This window comes from Salarias fasciatus, chromosome 7 (assembly GCF_902148845.1).
Source record: "Salarias fasciatus chromosome 7, fSalaFa1.1, whole genome shotgun sequence".
NCBI lineage: Eukaryota > Metazoa > Chordata > Actinopteri > Blenniiformes > Blenniidae > Salarias > Salarias fasciatus.
This window is the reverse complement of record NC_043751.1, coordinates 8,067,993-8,092,876: the sequence shown is the minus strand read 5'-3', so window position 1 is coordinate 8,092,876 and position 24,884 is coordinate 8,067,993. Positions and strand designations below refer to the sequence as shown.

The 24,884-nt window shown below is 48.2% G+C and overlaps 1 protein-coding gene across 2 annotated transcripts in view; it reads right to left on the bottom strand.

The window, feature by feature from the left end:
• Window positions 1-750: 750 nt before the first annotated feature.
• Window positions 751-24,884, bottom strand: part of bcar1 (BCAR1 scaffold protein, Cas family member) — a 49,961-nt gene continuing 25,827 nt past the window's right edge. For both annotated transcript variants that reach the window (XM_030095954.1, XM_030095953.1), the window contains exons 2-8: window positions 13,220-13,948; window positions 5,677-5,826; window positions 4,059-4,154; window positions 3,427-3,822; window positions 2,482-3,345; window positions 2,312-2,401; window positions 751-2,214 (exon numbers count right to left, since the gene is read on the bottom strand). In XM_030095954.1, coding sequence (XP_029951814.1) covers window positions 1,669-2,214; window positions 2,312-2,401; window positions 2,482-3,345; window positions 3,427-3,822; window positions 4,059-4,154; window positions 5,677-5,826; window positions 13,220-13,948 — 2,871 coding nt within the window. In that variant the 3' untranslated portion in view covers window positions 751-1,668. The remainder of the gene's footprint in view (window positions 2,215-2,311; window positions 2,402-2,481; window positions 3,346-3,426; window positions 3,823-4,058; window positions 4,155-5,676; window positions 5,827-13,219; window positions 13,949-24,884) is intronic.

Here is a 24,884-nt window from a genome sequence, read left to right as displayed (position 1 = left end):
GCTCCATACTTCATGAAATTTGGCATTCGGGAGAGACCAAGGACACAACAATGAAATTAGGGTTAAATCTTCATCTCAGACTTTTTGTCTATTTGATTGCGGCTGATCCGTACGCTTTTTGAACCTGTTTCAAAACTATTTATGAAACACTAAAAGCTGTGTCAGCCGCATTTTATCTTGAGTTGGTGCAAAGTCACCATCACGGCTCCTTTGGTCACAGTGGGTTACAGACCCCTGGTCTGGATGAGTTCTTGATGACTGATAACAAATATTATCTGGAATGATAAATATCTCCAGCAGAGGCCGCTGTTCTCCATGCCGTCACCTGTTCTGACCCGATGCTGGTATTTTCATAAAAACAAACATTTATTCAGGAAAATCACTACTATCTCAACATAAATCCACTTTTAATGAAAACTTCTCGTGCAAAATTACAGTAAAGGGTTCAAAACACTTCTCCTGCAGCTTTTGCATGATGGAAACTGATGCTGGTTTGTTGTCTTTCATGGCAGCGTCTCAGCGTTGTGTCAGCAACTCCTAAGATATTTATCGAAAAAAAAGCCCTGTTTTCTTCTAAATTTTCACAGTTTTCTAGGTGCTTTGGCCAAATTGGGGCTTATTGATGGTCGATTTTGCCCCACGGGTCTTATGTTTGACACCCCTGTCACATTCAAGATTGAACACCATGAGTTGCAGACGGATTTAACCTGCAGTCAGTGGAGTGAAAACAGAGGAGCCAACATCACGGAGTCAGAGAAAAGAGAAATGCAGGTTTAATTGCATTTTGCTGAACCTTTTACACATCCTCCTCTCTAAGACATGCCTCTTACAAAACAATATACATACAGTTTTACCAAAAAAACGCCTCTGATATGGCACAGATCATCCTAAACTGTGGTTATCATTTGGCAGCACAGTGTCCTGAATTCATTGTGGACAACTGACCGAGCAGCTCGGCAACATCAGATCATCCCGATGTGTGTGTGTGTCTGTGTGTGTGTGTGTGTGTGTGTGTGTGTGTGTGTGTGTGTGTGTGTGTGTGTGTGTGTGTGTGTGTGTGTTTTTGTAAGAGTGACACTGTCAGGAATGGGAAAGCGCTCAGGCATAATCAGACGTAACATCTGGAATTTACACATCCATAACAATATTGATACAAGGATCGAGAATCATAATTATGTAGTATAGCAATATTAATAACAATTATAGATACCGTCTAAAAACTACACTTTGTTCTTTACTTTCCTTTTTTCGAAACAGAAAAGAACCATTTATTCATAGTTATATACTAGAAGCCTTTTTTCTTTCTGCTTTTCTGACTAAATAGGGAACTTAAATATGTACAGAGATTACTTTACAGCCTTTGGCCCAGCCCACTGGAGAGGAAACGCTCACTGGAGTCTGTCTGGAGTAAAAAGCGCTCAGAGGGAGGAGACAGGAGCGATCCCGCTGAGCCGGGTCAGAGCCAGACGTGAGTCCCCAGTCCCACATGGGGGTCCCAGACCCCGCAGGAAGCGAGGGGAGCCTCACCCTGTTGAGGCAGGCGGGATCTCCAGCCCAGGGTTTCCTGCATCGCTCCGGGTTCTCCCAGCCAGCTCTGCAGGGGCACGAGGGCTGGCCTGACCTCCGTCCCTGGGAGAACGCGCCGCCTCCTGGGAGTTTTTGGTGCTCCTACATGAGCAGCAGCTGTCCCAGGACCATCCTGAACTGCTGCGTGCAGCCCGCCAGCTCCCTCACCCGCTCCGTCATGTCCCGGGCGGCGCCGGGAGACGGGTACTGCAGCGCCGCCGTCTTTGTGCTGATCACGATGTCTTTGAGCTTTTCGCACAGCGTGTTGCTGGTCTGGGCCACCCGGGCCCTCACCTCCGGGGACTTGGCCTGGCGGGACAGCGTGTCGCCGATGAACACCAGCTTGTGCGCGCTCAGGATGACGAACTTGCTGTGCGCCACGAAGATCTTGGGCGGCTGGTTGGAGTTGACGGCCGTGAAGAAGGCGTCGATGGCGTTGGTCACCGTGGTGACGTTCTGCTCACACTGCTCCTGGTAGAAGAGGAGCAGCTGCCGGTCGCCGTGGCAGAGCTTGGAGGGGGCGGGGCCTCCCGAGCCGTTCTGGGCCAGCTGATTGGCCAGCGGGTGGTGCGGGGAGGGGACCCAGCCCGTCATGTCGTTGTTGATTGGCCGACTGACTTCCTGCTCAAGACGCTCAAACTGTTTAATCTGGAAGCAAAAAGGAAAAAGGTCTTTGTAATGATCTGATCTGGAGACGAAAGTTTGACAAAGACCATCAGCAGAAACACGGAGGAAGACTGGGCACCTGTTGCTGTTCCAGCTGTGTCTTGTTGTGTCGGATGATGTTGCCTTTCTCCAGCAGCTGTCTTTGGTTCTTCTCAAACTCTTCCTTTCCCTGACAGATCAACACACAGACATGCTGTTACTGGAGCCGTGATTCGCAAACACACAGCTGCTCAGAAAGTGTGTGTTTACCTGTAAGTGTACGTAGTCGTAGTCCTCCATCCAGCCCTCCTCCGTGGTCTCGTACGGTCGGTCCACGCCTTCCTCCTCGTCTGCGGCGGTGAACTTTGGTGGGGAGGGCAGGGGCCGGGACTGGATGTGCACCTTCTCGCCGCCCTGATAGCTGCCGCTGCCCGAGCCCGTCATGTTCCCGCCCATCTCCCCGGGGATGGGGGGGAGGGGCAGCTGCTGCTGCTGCTGCCGGCCGGTCCGTTTGAAAAGCAGCGAGGCGTTCCCGTGGAGAAACGAGGCCAGCTGCTTGGTGTCGTCCGGGATGCCCCGCGCCGTCATGATGAGCCGGTCCAGGTCGTCGCCTCCTGGCGGGGGAGTCATGAGCGCCGTGTGCGACCAGGAGACGGCGTCCAGACTCTGACTGTGCTGAATCAAACTCTGGAACACCTCCTCCATCTTCCCCACCTGACGGCCCAGTTTGGTCTGTAGGGAGCGGTCTGTGGCCTGGCCGGCGTTGGCCACGGCGCCCCGGGCAAACTCCAGGAAATCTCTGACGGCGGCGCGCACGCGGTCGGCGGCCTGATGGATGGCCGACAGGTTCCCCTCCAGGTGGGCGGGGCTCCTCCAGCTGCCCGTGATGAAGGACATCATGAGGGAGACGCTGGACTCCACCGCCTGCTGCAGGCGGGACAGGCGCTCCATGGCCTGGTCCAGGTCCAGGATGAGGGGCTTCCCGGGCGCCGCCACGGAGGACGTGTCCCGGACGGGGACCATGTCCAGCGAGGAGGCGGAGTGGTTGCTGCGCGTGCTGCCCGTGCTGGACGCCGACAGACGCTTGAAGGACACGGTCAGCTCCTCGCTGGCCGACTGGGCGTCACGGACCACCTGGAAAACACACCGGCTCGTCAACAACACTCCAAGACGCAGTCCGCCACAACACACACCGGGATGAACAGATCGCTGTACCTGTGGAGGGACGTCGTAGACGTACTGGTCCCCCCTCCCCCCGCCGCCCTCGTCTCGCTCGCGGGGGAAGTCGTACACGTCCTGCGTGGCGTGGGCTCCGGTGCGCAGGATGGCCGGGATGTCGTAGATCTCCTGGGCCGCCTGTGTGACCCCGCCCCCCCTGTCCCTGCGGTAGCGCTTGTCGGTCAGGATGGGGGGGGGGACGTCATACACGTCCTCCGGAATGGGCGGCTCGTCGTCCTCGTCGTTGTTGAGGTTGTGGTGCAGGTACTGACCGGGGGCGCCGGGCGCCGCCGGCTTCAGCTTGGCAAAGTGGGGCGGGACGTCGTAGGTCTCCTCCCGGACCGGCTGGCCGTCGGGGACGTCTTTGCTGACGGAGGGGGGGAAGTCATACACCTGAAGACGCCAACAAGGAAAACAGTTCCAGGTTCAAACAGCCGTTATCCAGCTGGACTTACAGAAAAAGACACTGAGCAGCGTGAAGCAACGAGACAGTCAGCCGTGTCTCCGACACCACAGGGTTATGTTGAAGTTTTGCTCGAGATTTGAAGTTATTAGCAGTTTAATGCCCTTCGTTGGCCGACTCTGAGGACACTGCCCTGAACAGAGGAGTCGAGCCGGGCCTCGCTCACCGTCTGCTGGGCGCTCTTCTCTGTGCTTGCTGGGGTGTCGTAAATGTCCTGACCACTAGAGGGCCCCTTCACCACCATGGGAGGAGTGTCGTAGACCTGAACAGACAGAAACAGAGAAACACACGTCACACACGTCACACACAAGCATCTGCAACCTTTAGATGAGAGGTTTTCATGATCAGGGCCCCCGTCACAGCACACACACACACACACACACACACACACACGGTGCAGGCTTCATTCTTTCTTTCCACCATCTCCTCTTCTTGCTCACGTGGATTTTTTTTTTTTTTCTGTAAGAGTCTTGAAATGATTGTGTTTTATTTAGTGCTTCTGAAATAAAAATGAATAGAAGTTGAACTGCTTCAGTCGACCCGTCCAGCAGATCCTACATGTTCCGTGTTTGACTATAAATCCAGTGGAGGAGTCTTTTCAAAACTGAAATAATCCGGAATATTCCCAGATGGAGGAGCGTCTCCACTAGATGGCATCCCTGTGCTTAACTTCAGTTAAGAGGCCTGTACAGTAAACTCAGGACCTGGTTCTCATGGAGTCTTCATATAAATTGTACTATATGTGTTATTAAAGTCTCTGCACCGGTCAACAAATAAATACAGAAGAAGTCATAACGGTTCATGATGGATTAAAAACGGTGCAACTAGCTTTGTGCCAGTTTGGGTTCTTCATGAAACTGACTGTAGGCCAGTCTGCAGCGCTCTGTGTCTCCATGTGCAGCCCGTGTTTTTGCGGCGCTTTAATGATTCAGTTCCAGGAAGAGCAAGCTGGAAACTTTCTGTTTCTGAAAGCAGCTCCACCGCTGCGACGCACACAGATGTGACGTGTCGGAGAGAAGAAGTGCACGCTCACAGCGGCTCTCTGATTCACATTCAGCTCGTTTTTCCTCTTTTCTTCCCTCCCTCTCCGACTCCTGCAGTCACTTTGCTGCGGTTGGATGTCGGTGACCTCCTGCTTTTGGCTCGTCAGCATCGTGAGCACACATATCTATATATAGTCTGTGTGTGTGTGTGTGTGTTTACAAATTCTCACATTTACTGAAACTGTGGGAAAGCGGGGAGCGCGAACCACTGCACTGCACCATGAGTGGAAAACTCAGTTCACATGTGAGCATCTTCAACACACAGCATGACGTCTGATTAAATCTGCAGCTAGTTTTTGTTGGTTTAATTGAATTTCAAAAGGCATTTATAATCCCAGCCTGTACTCTCCCCTTTTAGAAGGAGTGGTTTGTTTCCATTGAGGGATCATATCAGAGTTTTACCACCTGCTGGCAGGAAAATACGAAAACAAATTGAAGGCTTGGAAGGAAAACCTTGAAATATCAGACTGATTGGAAAACAGCTTGCAATTCAGTTCACACTAAATTTATCAGCTCACGTCTAGAAGTAATCTGATACAAATGGATAATGCAGACTGATGGAACAGAACAAATAAAACCAAAACAGAGGCCAAAGGAAAAAGTAAAAACTACTGTTATCTGCAAACACACGTCACTGGATCCAGACTTTTCTTGCAGATTCTGTCAAGTTTGTACTTTCTAACTGCACGTCTCCATGAGCAGCGGGCTGCAGCGTGGCCCGAGGACTGAGCGGCGGCCGACCTGTGTGCTGTACTGCTGGCGGGTGGGCGGGACGTCGTAGATGTCCTGCTGCGCCGTGGGCTGGTGTCTGGGCGGGACGTCGTACTCGTCCTGATGCGTTTTCACCGTGTCGTACACGTACACCTGTCCCACCCGCGTGGGAACCACCACCTGCGGAGAGGAGCGGGGGGAAACGGGGTTTTTCTCTGTCGACACGTCGCCGTGGTCACTTCAGAAAACTTCACCTTTAAATGGAACGGCGCTGCTTCTTCACACCGAGTGAGCAGGGACTAAAGGCTGCACACACTCATTAGGACACAGCACTGGCACACACACACACACACACACACACACACACACACACACACACACACACACACACACACACGGCCAGAGAAAACAGATCGGGGGTCCAGTCATATTTGTCGTGGGAACCGGGCTGCCTTTGTTTGTCTGTTTAAACTCTGTATTATATGGTCTGAGAGAAGAGTCAACCAGCCGGCCTGGGAAACCACAACAACACACACTGAGAGTGTTTTAATCACACTGCTGCTGCACCGGGATGGCGGGGGGGGGACAGACTTATCATCACAGAGCTTCTTTAAAGAAGGGTTCTTTTCATTTTCAATTTCATGTATCATTCATTTATTTCTTTTTATTTTCAAAGAAGAAAACTTAAACTTTTTCGTTGATTTAAGGCTCTGTTTACACTCGGAGTCACTGGAAAAGCAACTTTTGGAAAACGCTCCGACTCCGTCTGAGCGGAACGGGGGAACGGGGGGAGAAACACAATTTCTCTGAAATGCTGGTCGTGTAGTTTTCTTCAATAATTTGATAAAGTTGCAACAAGAACGGATCAACAGCTTTAAAACACAACATGATATCTAACAGCGAGTGTGATAAGCACAGCGTCTCCAGAGCCTTTATTTTGGGGAGGAAGTCTTTAAAACTCCAAGGGGGGTCGTCCACACACACATTAACCACTCTCTGCCCATCCCCCGTTTCCGCAAACCTGCTTCGTCTTTCCCAAACTGGTAATTTATGGTTAATGCTGGATTTCCTAATGTTTTCCAAACCTTAAGATATAATTAATAACACTTCCTGTCATCCATGGAAGAACGCTTCCCTCAAGTTTTCCGTTTTCACAGTGAAATGTTGTTGAGTTACCTGGGCCTAAAGCATGCAGAACTTTATTTGAATGATTTTTTTATGGTTTTATTCTTCATAAATCACCTGTAAAATGTGTCAAAAGTTATGTTGAAATCTATTTGCGTGAGCAGGCTTTATTAAGAATCTCAATAAATCAGATTTAACAGTTCATAAGAATCAAGATTTCCTTCAAATGAAATATAATAACTGTTGAGCCATAACGTTAACTGTCCAGTCAACAACCAAAAAAAGCAGCTCACTGAGTCACCAAGGTGCTTTAAACCTTTAGAAGTGATTCCATCATACAGGTGAGTCAAACCGTGATGGAAAATCCAGCATTCTTCACTGTAAATAGTAATAATAGTAGTTTAATTCCCTCAGCTCCCGCTCTGAGCTGCTATTAGTCACATAATGATAGCTTCCTGAATAAAGGGCCATTCAGATCCCGAGCTGTGTGACGTACAGCGACACACACACACACACACACACACACACACACACACACACACACACACACACACACACACACCATGGTCCGTCCACCCGAGAGGCTGGAACACACTCGTCCTGCTGCAGAACCGTCTCCACACCAGCTGTGTTCAGAACAAACAAACATCTCTCCGTCACGTCAACGGCTGCCTCCTCTCCTCCCGGTGTCTGTGTGCCGTGCATGTCACGTGCGCGAGCAGCACTTCCCTGATCACCAGGCTTTCAGCGGTATTGACGGCACATGGCCGAGTGCCAGCTGCGTCCCGCCCGCCATAAAAGTACACAATCCACTCGGCAACAAGTGATCAATGACACAAGTTATCAATCAGGAAGAGGAGTGTGTGTGTGTGTGTGTGTGTGTGTGTGTGTGTGTGTGTGTGTGTGTGTGTGTGTGTGTGTGTGTGTGTGTGTGTGTATGTGTGTGTGTGTAAATTGTAATAGCCTGCTGAGCCATTTAATCACTTGAGGAAATCGGAACTGTGGATCAATGGTCACCACAAGGGAGACATTGAGTGTGTGTGTGTGTGTGTGTGTGTGTGTGTGTGTGTGTGTGTGTGTGTGTGTGTGTGTGTGTGTGTGTGTGTGTGTGTGTGTGTGTGCGTGTGTGTCCATTATTGATGACGAAGCAGAGAAAAGCCAAAACATGCTGAGAGTTACAGCCAGTTGTGATCATTCAGAAGAGGAGAGTGGTGTGTCTTTGTTTCTTTCATCCTCAGTGTGTTTGTGTGTGTGTGTGTGTGTGTGTGTGTGTGTGTGTGTGTGTGTGTGTGCCTATGTTCCCGTCTGTAGTAAACTGTACTAAATTTCACCCGTTTTGTCACAAGGTTATGAGTCATCATATGAAATGAATGGGCAACACTGCGACCGGTGTGTGTCAGTTGGTTTGTAACGTCACATCGAGGAGGACCCCACTTCTCTGTTGTTCCAAACAAACGCCTCTCAATCGCTGAAGGAACAGGAAGCAGTTTGTGCCATTCGTTTTGTTTTTTGACTGGTGAGCCTGGCTGGACGCTTCTCCATACACTGCCACCTTGAGGGACGGCCGATGAGAGTGAAGGACGCCACCGGCTGGTTGTCAGGGAGACTGTAGACTGACACTATCTGTTGGAACTGATGTATCAGTGCGGCCACCATCTTGGATGGGTCTCCCAAATGTTGGGGAGGTATCCGGTTTTGTAAACACCTGGCTGTGTGTCGAGTGGCCTGTGTTTGGATTGTAGTCTCCATGGCTCGGCTTTGTTGGCTGTTCTCTCCACCCCCCTCCACTCTGCTCCTGTGACTTAAACGGCGCCGTCCTTCCCCAACAGCAATTCTTTCATAGAAAGCAAATGAACACACCTGCCTGAATGTCAAAACCCTTCCTGTAATATAATAATCACCAGTGGATGTTTGGAACTCTTCTACATCCTTCACTTTTGCTATATTATTATGAGTAAATCCAGCCGCTACAGATGTTCAGGAGTGTGTAAATCACTCATCTTCCAAACCGATTTCCTGACTTACATCTAGTTCTGATAAGTTTATCTCTGGCTGTATCTTTAAACACTAGTCCGGTCATTTAGAGCGTCTGAGATTTGGAGCTGCGCAGGAATGACTAAACTTCTTTAAACTTCAAATAAATTCTGGCAAGATTATAAAACAGAAAGTCCTTTTAGAAATCATTTAACTTTTTATTCCTCATGTAAATCTTTAAATCATCTAATTTCACAGAAAAAAAAACTGAGATCCAGAGTACGACTCTGGACATGGAGGGGTTTACATGTAGAGTTTGCATATTCTCCCTGCACATGTGTGGGTGTTCTTGGTGGCCTGAAGACGTGTTTTCAAGTGAAAACCCAACATTTTCATTGCGTCTTGGACGTTATTTCCATGACAGCGGTGCTCGGAGCCACTGAAAATGCAACAGGACGGCAGTATAGAAGACGGATGAATAGGTGTTGGATTCACCCTGCCCTGAAACGACTCTCCTGATGTTTACTCGGCAGGTTATTTAAAGGTCATCGCACAAGACAGCAGCGCGAGCGCCGTCCACCGTCCACGTCCTGCGCCGCGTCCGGAGCGGTGGCCTGAGGACGGCAGTGTGCCGTCAGATGAAATGACCTACATACCCACCAGAGGACTCTCAGGAAGGCGGCTTCAGAGCTGACCAACAATAAAATGCTTTCACACACACACATTCAGGATTCAGTGAGTCAGGATTCATGCGTCCACACACACACACACTTTGCTCTGTGTGGCACAAGCGAGGATGTTCATTCTTCAGTTTGGTGTGCACGATCACTTCAAGCAGAAGTCATTGTTCAGCGGATGACCTTCGCTCTGAACAATGTCCCTCCCTCCCTCCCTCCCTCTCTGCTTTATGCTGAGGAGAAAGAGGAGGGATGATAAGGGAGCAGGGTGTGGGCCGCGTCCCACAAACAACAAGCGGAATTCAAATTCTCAATTTTGGATCTTCAAACTGACCGCCGCAACCACAAAAAGAAAAAAAAAAAAAGAGAGACTTTGTGCAGAAGCAGCTGCGACACAGAACACTCCACTGCCTGCTGGAGGAGGGAAGGAAATATTTGCAGTGCAGATGTGAAGTTCAAAGAGGTAAAAATAGAGAGAGGCCTAATTACAGTCGGAGGATTGGTCGGTTTGTGTGAACTGCTGGACATCTACACACATCTACACATCTACACTCTGTGGTTCCTGCCTGCTGCAGCGCAGAGAGCCAGACTGCAGTCAACAGGGTGGAGAGCCTGAAACAATGACCTCCACCATCCCAGGAGTCCGCTCATTAGATACAGTACACAGCCAGGCGGACGGAGGAAAGAAAACATTCTGTGCTCCTCATACACTCCCAGGCCTGTGTCAGCGTGCGTGTGTGTGTGTGTGTATTTCTCTGGGTTTATACTGTAAACAGCCAGAAGAAAAAAAAAAACTAAGCCTCTGTATGTGTGTACTGCAGCAAGCATAAATAAATATCTATGCAATGATCAAACTTCTGTTCATATAGAGGACGCGTCTCCCAGCATGCTCTTCGACGATGGCCGCCCGCTCAGAGTGTCTAATTGGAAACATGTCTCCTGCAGGACGTAATGAATGCAGTAATGATCTGCTCAGGTCATCAGGTGCACTTTGCACAATCTGTTGCGCTCTGCCGTAAACACGTGTTGGTAAAGGTCACGGCGATCAGCTTCACATGAGCTTATCGCACGGCTTCTCGTTCTAACACACGTTTAATGTCAGGATTATAAAATACCCAGATCATTAACTGCACGGCCGCATCGCGGGTACAGTTTGAAACACGGCTCAGGAGATTGAACAAATTTACCGAAATATAACGATACAATTCAAGGCTCAGTTTGTGCTGACTGATCCTGAGTGTCGTATTAAGCAAAAGCAGGTTTGGAAAGCCGAAGGAAAGACGGAGCTTCAGAGGTAACTGAGCCTGTAGGAGCACGTAAGACAGGCGTGGCAAACCTATTTTCCTTCAGAGGCCACGGACAGCGTAATATGATCTCAGTAAATAATGGCATTACAACATGCAAATAACGACACCTCTAAATCCCTGTCTTGATTTCAGTGCAACAGAGTATTAATATTTCATGAGAAAGTTAATATTTAATGAACAATCCTTTAACAACACAGGAAAAAAAAAAAAGAATTTTGAAAAAAAAAAGCACTACAATTTCAACATACAACATACACTGGTGGCCTCGGACTGGCGGGTTCAGGCGTCACATACGGCGGCATCGATCGAGCGGCAACAGCTGATTCTTCTGGAACTCAACCCAGACCGCCAGCTGACTCGGAGGTTAAAGACCTTTGAGCCGTTGGTTCGGCGACAAAAAGCGTTTTCACCCGACGGGTGAATTAAGACTGTAAACGTCAAGTCACGGGACAAGAACACCACGTCCAGATCTGAACAAACATGACTCGTGCGTTTCAAGTCAGCCCGCGGAAGATTTGTAATTGGCTCATTGGGGTTGATCTGGATCCAAGCGGCGCCCAGAGGAGCTTCGTCACTGTCTTTGATCGTTTGGGGGAGATCAGTTGTAATCGGAGTGTAATTTGCTGGGCAGGTGTGGGTGAAGTGTTTCTTCCCGTCACAGCAGGTAAAAACTAAAGGTAGCTTAAAAAAAACTATTTCCAGGAAGCGCTCCGGGGAGCTGATGGGGGTCAAAGGTCACTCTCAGGGGCCCACAGTGGTGACACCTCAGCTGTGGGGAACGTTTGCACTTCAAAAACTAGTTTGAAGAGAAACACTTCACCCTCAAAGTAAAATCAGAGCATAAAAAACACACAACACAGCAATAGCGGAGCTACTGGACCGATCACACACTCCTCCATCGGTCGGCGCGTTTCACCACCTGCAAATCCCTTTATTATGAAGCAGTGAGGCGCACGGAGCAGCACGGAGCAGCTCGTGTGTTAAGAGAGGGGAGCAGCTGGACCGTCATCTCTATCTCTGTAGCACACACGCACACACACACACACGCACACACATACACACAAAATGCTCTGACTCACTGAGGTGAATACACTTATGCTGAGTGTACCACTGCCTGGGGTGGGGGAGTTTCCAGTACTCACACACACACATTAACCTGCTGTCAGGTGCTGGTCCTTACCGCTCATGCATGCACTGCATGCACACACACACACACACTGCTTATGTTGTCAGCTTTGCTCTTTTTAATATTCCTTTTGTGCATCTCGGCACATCGATTGCTGCGGTTCACACAAACACACAAAGTCATCCTGCCACGTGTGCTGGTCTATCAAAACCACCTCCACTGTCTTCAACTGGAAACACACACATCAGTCCGTCTCTCTGCTCAATCCAGCTCAGGGCTGCAGGGCGCTGCCGCAAATCCCAGCTGACCGTGGGTAAAGGCAGGCGACGCCGTGGAGAGGTCACCGGTCCATCAGAGACAAACTATGATCTATCCACTGCAGCTGAATGCAGCCTCACCGTCAGCACTTTTTCTGTTTGAGTCGGTAATTATCCTCAAATCTCTGTTTTTCTGCCAAATGAAAGTGGAGAAAACTCACTGGAGCACAGAACAATCATGCAGCCTCCACCTGCAGATTTCCTGACCATCGTAGGATCATTGGACATGTGGAGGGGGGGAGGCGAGGAGGAGCCGCTCGCTGCTCAGACGCTCCCGTCCATCAGGAATGCGAGCTCGCTAATCATTTCAGTTACGGAGAGGAGTCTGAAGGCTTCTGAGCCGGCCGGCTGCGTCTCGTCCTGTCAGCAGTCGAGACCACATGGCAGAGAGACAGCGGCTTCTGCTCCGTTCAATCTGGACCACAGTTTGGCCATCGGCCTGTGGGGGGAAACGGGGTCGACTGGAGGAACGCTCTACGGTCTGATCTGGGTGAAATGCTTGGCAGAGACACACACACACACACACACACACACACACACACACACACACACACACACACACACACACACACACACACTGTCCATTAAACTGGAGCGGTGGCCTCGGGTGGTGCGTCCCTCCTCCAAACAGAGAAGTTTTAGTCACATTAATGTTAAACAACCGTCGGCAGAAAAGACACAGCGACCTCTGACCCTTCAGATCTGACAGGGGACACATGAGCGTTTATGGCAGAGGTCAAAACCTCTAGAGGCTTTTTTTAAAGAAGTTATATTTAGAGGAAAAGAGAATGACATCCGCCATGTGTTAGTCAACTATCAGCAAACTTCACGAGAAGAGCCCGACGACACAAAACCACTCATGGTTTCTGTTCAACACAAACACACAACTGACTGAAGAGGAAAACTACGCTGATGAGTTCATCTTCTCATTTCCCCTGAACAGGTTTGATTTTTAAGCTGAAATCAATTATTTTTCTGTGCTTCAATCGATGAAATCTAAATCTCTCAGCATTAATGGAGGATTTCTTCCGCCTCAGTCGTTCTTACCTTGCCGAGCGGGATGTTGCTGCTTTCCCAGTTCCTCTTATCCAGGGAGGGGGGCACCTGATACACGTCCTGGTTAACTCCCGAGCCCCCGGGCGGAGCGGCCCCCTGCAGCGGCCCCGGGCCCACCGAGGGGGGCACCTGATAAATATCCTGCGCGGGTAGCTGGTACTGTCTCTGGCTCAGCGCCGGCGCCATGCCGGGGGTCTGTGTCTGCACGCCACCTGGACCAGACGGAATCTGGTACAGACTCTGAGGGGTCGCTTTGGGTCCGTGGGAGGGGGGCATCATGTAGACGGAGTCGGCGCCGGGCTGCGCGGGGCCGGGGGCGGAGTAGGCCGGGTGCATGGACGTGTACTGGGCCGAGGGGAGGGGCTTGCCGGCGAAGCCGGAGGAGGAAGTAGTGATGGCGGCGGACGTGGGGGCCAGCATCGGTTTGGCGTAGGCGCTCTGAGGGGGGAGGGAACGCTGCATCTGGGAGGCGGGACAGGAAACCCCCGAGTCGGCGGCGGGGTTTGCGGCCTGCTGCTGCTGCTTGCCGTCATACATGCCGACCAGGACCTTGAGGCGGTTCCCGGGCACGATGCCCTGGCGGCCGTGGAGGGAGCAGAGCCACCAGCCGTCCAGGCCCTGAGTGTCCCGCTCCAGCACCGTCATGATGTCGCCCTTGCGGAAGGACAGCTCGTCCGGAGACTCGGCCACGTTGTCGTACAACGCCTTGGCCAGCATGTTCTGCGAAAAGACAGGAAAAACAAACATATGTGACCCTGATGCACACACGCCAAGCAGCGGCTCGCACTCTGGAAAACACGTTGCTGGAAGCACGGCGTGGCAGATATGTGCAACCTTGATGCTGTTGTTACTTCGTGAAGAAAGAACACCGCGGAAAGCAACACAGAGCGCAGGAAGATGTGTTTTCCTGATGTCTATTCATAGATTACACTCTCTGCTGCTGCAAGGACACAACCGCTGTCTGCCGGACAGATCCTGTGGTTTATTGACTTATTTCATTATCCAAAGACGGAGGTCAAAAAACTGAAGCAGTATATATTTTCAAAGCGTCCTCACAGCTGATCGGGCAAAAATCCAATCTATTTGCAATGTATTTGACACGTCTGCTGCCACAACAGGAAGTGCTTTAGGAGCTTTCCAGGCTTGGGAAAGTTTGTCTTTTCTTTCAAGACGAAGGTCAAAAGTAAATTTAGACAAAACATGTTAAAAAGTGTATATTATATTATAATATATATATATTATATGTATATTATAAAAACTGTTCTATTATTTATTATTATAATAAAAACCTAGAATATATTTAAAACAACACATAACTTAAAAGCTCCCACAGTATACAGTTTTTCAACAATTTTACAAAACTGCCAGAGGTCCAACAACATTGTATTTAAAGTGAACTTCCTCAAATCCAGCCTTGGTCCTGAATTCCAGTCAGTCTAAAAGTCCCTCTAGTGAGACCGACTGAGAACAGGCTGTTTCTGCGTCTCTCCCTCTATATGACAGCAGTGTCTGTCCACGCAGCCGAAAACAGAGCGACTGCCGGGCTTTGCTCGTACCTTTGCTCTCTGGAAGGCCCAGGGCACACCGGCACCGGAGAACATAACGTACCATAAAATAGATGTGTGATTTTTAAGATGCTTCAGTTAGTTTTCCAATATTTATAGAACAGATGCACTGAAGAGATGAGGTTCGGCACGACCATCAGTTTATCGCTCAGTCGTTAAATTCTTTTCATATCGCTTCTTTTCTTTCTACTCCAACAATTCTCCGAAGCCCTCAAACACGCACACGCCGTCCGTTCCCCTGGAGCTCTTTGAAACTAAACCAATATTTGACGTCCATGTCTGACCCCGGCCTCGCTCCTTTCTTTATGTGTTCAAGAACCACACCGGAATGGTACAGAGCGTCCTGGATCCAGCCCAGCCCACACAAAGGTGTGCACACACATACACACACACACACACACACTGCATGCATATCTAAGGTGAGGAGAATCTGGACTGCACCGAGTCCTGCTGAATGAGACGCTGATGAATCTGGTTCATTATTGGGTAATAAATCCACTAGATCCACTGCCTTGAGAAAAAACAATACATTGTAGACTCTCAAACATGGTCCCTGAACACCTCAGAGGGCCAGAGCTTACCTGAGATGTAACAGGTAACATGAGGTTGGAAAACCCTGTTTTCAGCTCTTTCTATTTCATACAGAACCTGTATTTTTGGAAGAAAAGGAGATACATCACAGAACTTCACTGTGTAAATGCCCATCTTACGCAACATGTTTGTCAGTCACAGTATTTTGACCATTTACTACCCCATTATTGAAAATCTTTACTGTACGTTTGAGGAAAACTGTACTGATTTATTGGTAACACTTTACTTGAAGCACCAGGTATAACACATTATAAGTAGTTATAAACACTCACAAATGATCACAATGCTTTATAACTCACTATACAGCATAGGGTTAGGGTTAGGGTTAGGCCCTGATGTTATAAAGCATTGTGATCATTTATGAGTTCCTATAACTATAGTTATACAGTGCTATAATATACTTATAATGTGTTATACAGGGGCGCTTCAAGTAAAGTGTTACTGATTTATTTGCCTTAAGGAACAGAGGCCTCTACTAAAAACAAGAGTCTTACTAGAATTAACCATAACCATAACCTGTATAGAAATATCACTACCTGCCTTTTATACATTTGAAGTGTGAATCAGTGTGATTCTGTCAGCTTCCCATCAATAACAGTGTGAAATTCTTAAACAGTTTGACCACAGCAGCCGGCCTTCACTCCCCACCTGCATCAACAGCCGACCCCTGACCCCTTCAGCGCTTCACCTATTTTCAGTTTATCGACCACCATTGAAAGACACTGACCACTGCTTCTGGGGAAAACCTCACAGGAGCTGCAGGTTTGGAGATGCTCTAGACCAGGGGTGTTAAACATAAGGCCCACCATTGTAAACATCTCAACATTTCACACGTGCCTTCAGGGCCGCATGTGATCTGATCGCCAGAGACACGTGTTCTCCCCAGGTGTGAACGGGTCAGGTGACGTGTTGCTGCCTACCGATAGCGCCTGAGGTCTCAGAATCGAGACGCCGTAGTAAGAAAATCCCAGGAGGGGGGTCTAACCTTCAATGATGCTCAAAATAACCCAAAAAAGAAAGAGTTCATCCAACTCAAAAGAGACGCCGTCACAGGACTGCGGTCAGGGCTTGTAGTCTAGAGGTTTGAATTTCCCGCCGCAGGTGCCGAATGTCTTTACTGTGGTTGAAACAAAGAGCTGTCCTCCTGGCCTCTCTGACAGGCGGCTCCCGTCCATCTTCAGGCCCACCTGGCCTCCTGCTTTGAAGAAAACCTCTGTAGCCCTGAAGGAGTCACTAGATCTCACCTGTCGGCGATGGCTTCTGAAGGTCTGAAGGACTGATACATCGACATACACAGCATCCCTTGGCCGCTACACTATCCATGTAAGACTGTAGGTCTGTGGTGCTGCTGTAGGAAGTAGCTTGTTTTAGACATGTCAGTCTGTATTACCGGTAGTTAAAGACACCATTACATGGCAATGCTTCAAGTGAAAACATGCCGACTCTGTGTTTCAGTTTTGGAAAAACGTTACTTAAAGAAAGTCTCAATGCTGCCTCTACATCCCCTCCACCAAAAAGCCATGACAAAGAGATAACCAGCCTTATTCATCCCTCCTGTCAGTGGTGAATAAGTTCAAGCTGATCGATGTATGCTCCTTAAAAAAAATGTCGCTGAAATATGGAAAGTTCTCTGTGTAATTTTCAACTCCACACGACGACGCCTCAGGCTTCAGCACATCATCCAAGACTCTGAGCGTCCAGTGAGTTCGACTCAAATGAAAAGCAACGCAGCACATCACTCTGAGCTCCTTCACAAAGGCTGTACGAGCCCTCTGGGCTTCTTCAGTGTGTGTGTGTGTGTGTGTGTGTGTGTGTACACTCCAGCAGCTCTGCCTGTGGTGGCAGTGCTGAGTGGATGATGAATGCACTTCTCTGTCTGTTCTCTGCTGTTTTTCTCACTGACCCACCACAGAGAAACGAGGCCAGAGCAGGGTCACTCTCTCTCTCTCTCTCTCTCTCTCACACACACTCTCACACACACACACACACACACACACACACACACACACTGGAGGATTACAGGCAGGAAGGTAAAACTTCATTTTGCGAGGTGGACACTCAGAGAACTTCACCCTGGATGTTTTCACTCATGTGTTTCAACGCTCGGCCCAGAATTCCCCCTCTGCAGTCCATCCCGGCGTCCGGCACAGAAACAGGAAGTGGCGCGAGGATGACTGAGACACGCCGTCACTGAGTCGCTGACACGACCCAGAGGGCTTTGAATCACCCAGAATTCCTTCTCATGCCCTTAAGTGTCTCAGTGTGAATTCCACTGAGTGAATCATACATTCAGGGAGAGATTTAGGGTTTAGTCACACTGCCTGCTTGTTTTAAGAAGAAAAAAAATCCTCATATCTCTGTCCTGACAATGGCTGCGACTGTCGTGTATTGTTCAGCCTAACATGGACAGATACAGATACGCAGATAGAGGAAAGGGTGGAGGGGCAAATCTGAAACTGCACATTAATTCATATTGTGGGTTTAATTCTGTCATCTGATCATAGTATAAGTATATTTATACCCGGCCGTACTGACACTGTTTTTAGGACCCGTTGACAATTTTTTCAAATGAAACCAAAAACCTTTCTGATTGGCTGTGCACTCGCCATCGGTACTATGTACAGTGTACTGTTTTCTTAACGCATGTGAGTAAAAGCGCCCAATAGTGGCCCGGCAGGAAAAAAACCTGCATCATCTTCAGCTTTTCTGCCATTGAAGAGTAAATGAACACCGTTTTAATGTTGCTGTGCAAAAGTGAAACTTTTCTGAAACAAAAATACAAAGCTGATGTGATTTCGTGTGAAACGTTGCCGCGCTAACGGGGCCTGAATCACAAACAAATATGAAAAAAAAACTACAAAGACTCTCCAAGGAGAAGGTCACACAGATCAGTGTACATGGAGAAAAAACACCATGAGAGATCCTGAGGAACGCAGATTATTCCCACAGAAAGACTTAAAATCGGGAAACATATTTATTGAATCTACATTACGGTATTTTAGTTTTTGTGGAAACATTACTGCCCGAAGTTGACAGAGGACGTTAGCAAAGCTCACTCCACCACGGTGAACCTGTCTCCCCTCAAATCAAGCTGCTAATCAAATGTTTCACACTGTGAGAAGATCTGAGGAATGCTCAATAATTCATGGCCGCTCGGGGTCTTTCCAATCTCATTTAAAACTTTGTCAGTAAAACTGATTTTACAGAAAGGTGTTGTTTTACAGCAATTTCCAATCCTGCATTTCTGAGTAAGATTTTAGAGATGCTTTTTTTTTAAATCACCTATGTAGCTTGGACAGCAGTGGTGCCAGTTGTTGAGCATTCTGTGTGTGAAGTGTTAAGAGCTGAGCATGAAGCTTCATTGCTCATTCCGCTCAGCACACAAAGTGGTAAACATTAGAAGCTGGGACATTTTCCATTTCGCCTTCCCCTCATCACATCTCGCCAAATATCTCTGATTACATTCCAAATGTAAATGACTGAACATCTGCAGCATCTGAAAACCTCCGTTTTACTGATTTACTGGTTGGATAATTTCTTCCCCCTGAAGATGAAATTATGTTTGTGGATTCTGTCAGTGCTTTAAACATTTTTGGGTCTGTCTTGAAGGGAAATGTATTATTTGTTTAAGGTTTAGAGTCCAGATATCGAGGCGTTTTCACACCACTGACACAGCTGCCAGGAACGTCTTAACGGTGGTCTCCACTGGCTCCAGTCGCTACCTGGAGTCGTATCATTTTCTTCTGCATTCACTGCTTTCGTCCCTCCTTCCCTGTCCAGTTGGATGTGAACACATCAGCTAAAAGGTGTCAGATATGAACCTTGCTCTATCAATTACAAAGAGGAGGCCTGAGCAGTCTTTCCTCTGCCGGCTGTCCTGCGGCTCCGATGATATCCGTGTCTCCATTCAGGAGGGCTCTGCGATTGGCTGGATGCACTAAAAGAGACTCAGTTAATGGACTTTACTCAGCAGCAGCAATAAAGCTCTGACCTGAAAGTAATAACTGCAATACACACACACACTCCTTGATGACACACACACACTGAATCTGTATAGTTTCTCTTACATTGTACTTGTAAAATTGGAAGATTGTACTTTAAAGTTAGATTTTTCTCCCACCAACCAGCAGCAGTTTCTTTCTTGTTATCTGGTATTTTAAATGTTGCACACCTACAACGCTCCAGTGCTTCCTTCAGTTTTTTTATAGACATAACAAACACTTGGGAAATACAACAGCAGAGGTTCACCAGAGGCGTCACGCTTGGCTCTGATCCTACTGACACAATGGCTGTAGAAACAGTTTCATCACTTCCTGTTGTTCAAAAACCTATCTGGTCTAAAACTGTTCAGACCTGAAGGTGCTCCTGAATGCTGCTGCTCTGTAAATCAGCTGGGTGTTAAATCCAGTCCCAACCTCGGAGAGTCCTTCTGGCTGCAGGGCCTTGAACGTCCTCGTCTGCTAATCAGTGTGAGAAAGTCATTAAGATGAGATCTGCAGGTCCAGTCCAGAGAGCGGGCTCTGATCACATGACCCCTCTGGACCAAGGCCAGCCGCAGCGGGTCGCAGGAATGTCGTGTTACCACAACAACCAGCTGCTGTCGTCAACAGTCATCAGCGGGACGACAGACGGGCGACAAAAGAGAGGAATTCTACGGCTTTAAGTGCGGTGACAATTTAACACAAAGAAGCCCGCTTCGATTCGTGGAATGCCTTTGAACACCTTCCAGAGTTTTCCACTTCATTTGCAAAACAGTTTTAATTCACACAGCGCCACGGTTTTGTCTGGTCTCAGTTTGCATGGTTTCCCTGAGCTGGTGTGTGTTTTTCCTCCCACACTCCAAAAAGCACGCACTATTATATCCAAATAAACATTTTATCTTATGTTCAGTTTACATAACAGTCAGTTTCAAAAGGAGTCTTAAATCTTGGCTGAAAAGAGCTTAAAAATACCAAAAATGGGAAAAGTTTTTACAACTAATATTTAATGGAGAAAATAGCAAAAACAGATTTAAAAACATTATGAAGAGTAAAATAAAGTTTGAAAATGAGACAAAACTATGCATAACTGCTTAAAAGAGAGCCAAAATGACTTTAAAGAAAAGCCCAAATGGTGAAATTGTCTAAATGCTAATAAAAAAGAAAAGTGAAACTGCTAAAATTAAGATCCAAAAACAGCTGGAAATGGAGTTTATCTTCTTGGAAGCAATTTAAAAAAAGAAAGATGTATATTAAAACTATTAAGTGAACCGTTTTCAGCTGCGTTAGCCTCATTTGAAAAGGTAGACATGTTTTGTGGTATAGATGGATGGATGGATGGATGGATGGATGGATGGATGGATGGATGGATGGTCAGACTCAGGTGTTGGTTGTGGTTAGTAGTTCGGCTTCATAGTGACAGAGTCAAGGCTTCAGTCATGGCACCCTGGTTTTCTCTGAGGTAAAACATGGACCCTCGATCACCCCTCGTTTTCAGTATGGATGTGAGAGTTTGTGTGTGTGGTGTGTGTGTGTGTGTGTGTGTGTGTGTGTGTGTGTGTGTGTGTGTGTGTGTGTTCGTCCTATGATGGACTGGCGATCTGTTTCAGGGTGTTAACTGAGATGGACTGCATCGCCTCTGGATGAAATGGGATAGAAGATAGACGCGGCCGCGGCGTCGGAGATTTGTTTTCCCTGGAGCTATGAGTTAGCTCGACTGCTAAGTCACAGTGTTTACTGACCTTTAGTGTATTTGCTACAACAACACTGACACTCAGACGTGCGCATCACAGCAAACGCTCTGCGATATAAACTGTTATTACGCTACACACCATCAAGATATTCAACTAGAGGGATAAAGACGAAGGCTTCATCTCAACCGCTCATCTCAACAGTCCCTTCACTGTAAATCAGACTCGGCTCCATCTGAACACTGGACTGCGAGACGCTGCTCCGGACGCAGCGAGGCTGAAAGAATGAGCGGTTTTATTCTGCGTTAGATCACCGGAGGACGGCAAATGAAAACACGGCGCCGCCGCTAAGCTGCTGCGATGAACGTTTTTCACTTTACAACGAAAAGTAATAATCCTGGAAAATAATAAACGGCTCAAACTTGAGAGCCAGCACGGTATTCTGGCACGGCCCAAAAGTCAATAACTCTTTAGACTGACTGAATTCAAAGAAGCAGCACTTAGACAATGATGACAGTTCAATCAGTTACTGCAATGATGTATTGATTATCCATGGTGGGCCTGGGGATGGAGGGGTGGGGGTGGGGGGGTCTCCTGGGTCTCTTGGTTGTCTTTGAACTGTCTGGCTCTGCTATCTGGTTTCCTATTCTAATGGGACACCTTAAAGCAACTTTCATCTCCATCCCTCGGGTTCCTACAGCTAAACTGTCGAACTCCCAGTTTCTCTCCTTTCCCTCCGTGTTTTGCTCCTCATTTCTGTGGTAAATTGTTGGGTTTTCACTGGAAACACGGTCGTATTGAGGGGGTTTAGCCTTTAGTCATGTTGCATCAGGTCAGTGTGTGTTAGTGTGTGTTTGCTGGTTCCTACTGCAGCGATTTCCCGCTCACTGTCCTCCACCCTGCTGTCCTTGCACCACCTCACACATTGTTTTCATTTAATAATGAAAAACAGGCTCACTGATGACGATCACTCACTGCTAAGAGATTCCAAAAAAAAAAGATGAAAACAACTGAAATAAAAAGGCTTTATGCTAAAATAAGACTTCTTTTTTTTTTAAGTCCAGGTACTGATGCTGAGGAGAAGAAAGAGCAGAGAGATGTTCACTGAGGAGAGAGTAATGTGAACAGCTGGTCAAGCGAGCGCTTAGCAGACAGGTCCCTGAGAGGGCCAGTGTGTGTGTGTGTGTGTGTGTGTGTGTGTGTGTGTGTGTGTGTGTGTGTGTGTGTGTGTGTTCGGGGGTTGGGGTTAGTATGGGAAGTATGCATGTCAAATCCTGTCAGGGGTGACAGGACAGGAACACAAGTAGAAGCTAAATAGAACCCAAAAGAGCAGGAACAAAAGGACGCGCTGCACCGGCCATCAGCTGACCGTACGTCTTCAGTTGTTTCCACATGAGCAGGATCCAGAGCACGGCGGTTACTTTATAGATCAGGATCAATATCAGCGTTGATGGAGAAATGACAGTCGACTGTCAAAAACACAAAATATGAATACAGTCCAGACAAGAGAAAGAAACACATGGAAAACACAGAAAGGTGTATTTCAGCTCTGCTTCTTCCTGTGACTGCATGAACGAGAAGCTCTGGCTCCTCAGATGAGTGTGTGTGTTTGTGTGTGTGTGTGTGTGTGTGTGTGTGTGTGTGTGTTTCCGTGCATCCATCCCCCTGTTATTGATGAGGCAGGCCTGGACCTGCATCCTCCCTCACACTCAGCAGCATTCCACAGGCTGCACACACAAACACACAACTCTCGGATAACCTCACATTCCTGAGGCGTCCCACCACACACACACACACACACACACACACACACACACACACACACACACACACAGACACACACACACACACACACACACACACACACACACACTAAATCTGTCTGAATTCTTCTTGCAGTGCATCCCAGAGCAGCACATCAAAGTTCCTCTTCTTTTTTGTCCCGTTGTTTATTTCTCCTCCTCCAGCGCTCGTCTCTTTCTGCTGGGCTCTCTATTTTCTTTTCTACCTCTGCTTCGTCTTCAGCCCGTCCGCCCCTCCCCCACCTTCCCTTCTTTCCTGTCTCGGCACGTCAGACTACTCCTGAGAAATAGTTGTGAGAGCACGGCTGACTTGGACACCGGCGAAACCCCCCAGCACGGAGCGGGAGCGGGAGCTGGGCCGGGTGTGCAGCGGGACATGATGTTTACAGCATGTCTGAAGATCACATGGAGACAGCTCCATATATTACTCACCCACCATTTGTAACCCCATCATGTTGTTTGCGCTCCGGTTTCAGCAGAGGCTCGTCCTGCTCCATGACCTACATACAAGGGTTGAACGCCGGGTTTAATTCGCAGGTATACGTTCGGAGCCCGAACCCTCATAACGCCACACACCGATCAAATCTACACTGACAGACATTTCTAACGATTTCTGGACTTTTTGGAGGAACCGCGTCAAATGAGATGTCCTCCAGGTTAGTTCAGTTTTGAACCTGGAAACTTTGGATTTCCTCCAGAGAGCTTTCATTCCGCTCATGTCAAGCTGAGTGTCAGACTCTTCAGGAGCACAAAACACAACAAGAATGCTGCTTTCTAAACATTCCCAGCTGCTAAGTTCTAGTTAAATCTACTGCTTTAGTGCGAGATGATCCCAGCTGAGGAATTCCTGCCCTCGGGCTGTGACTAACAGCCCGAACAACAGCGGGGATTGTGTAGCCTGGAGCGCAGGCTAGACTCACCGAGGCGCGGCGTTGAGGTTGCTCAACCTGTTGACAGACAGCCGTGCCAGGGAGCTTTGAATAATCGCCAGGCCACTCCTCACAGATATCTGACGGGTTCAAAGCGGCTCCTAATTGTGCACGAGGCTGAGAATACACACCGTCCCGCTACACTGTCCGACTTTTGGGTACAAGTTGAAGATGACCCCTGCAGATCGTTCGACTGTTACTCGCGGTGATGCGTGCAGAGATTACTCAGCACGCGCGGCGATCTGAGGATCGGGACACACTTGTCTGAGATAGAATCATCAAAATCATTCTCATGGACAGTTTTTCCAGAGAGTATTTAAAGGGTTTAGAAGAAGAAGCTCCGACACTCCCTCAGATCACTGCGACCCAATCGCTGTGTTCAAAACATCTTCGCGACGACAGACGAGTCCGTCTTCCTCAACGCTCAGCATCCATCAACAGAAAAAAAAAATCTGCTACTCTCCTCAACAAGCAAAATGCGACCAAACAAACAACAAACTGAAGGTTTCTGCTGTCAAATGTTTTCACAACTCTTGGGAGCATAAATCTCCAGGGTGACATTTTGATCACTCACACACATCTGTTGAGAAGGCTGCAGCTGAGATTGCACTGTGGACTCGGTGATTCAGCAGCAAAAAGCCGGCGGTGATTCAGAACAGCCGGTTGGTCCCGTATCTGTACCCGGCTGCAGAAAGCAGGGTCCAAACCTCTGATGGCAACAACGCCACCCACCCTCAGAACAACAGATATTTACTGTTTAGGTAAGATATATTTAAATTTACAGGTTATGGCACTATATCACCAGCACAGCCCATTTTGGATGAAACTGGACTGTTTGTGACCTCTGAACTCTAAAGTTACAGGCTAACAAATGCAGCTCCCACAGTTACACCGCGTGCAACAGCGCTACAACAGGGACAGCAAGTACAACAGCATGAAAACAGACACAACAGAGACAGAGACAGGAAAACGACAGGCCCTTCTGAGCTACGACAGGTTCAGACGACTCATCAGAGCCACAGCAAGGCCGTCAGACGGCAGCCTTTGCCTTGAAGTTGGGAAGAGGTTTTAGCCGATTTGAATTGGCAGAGTGTTTGAATT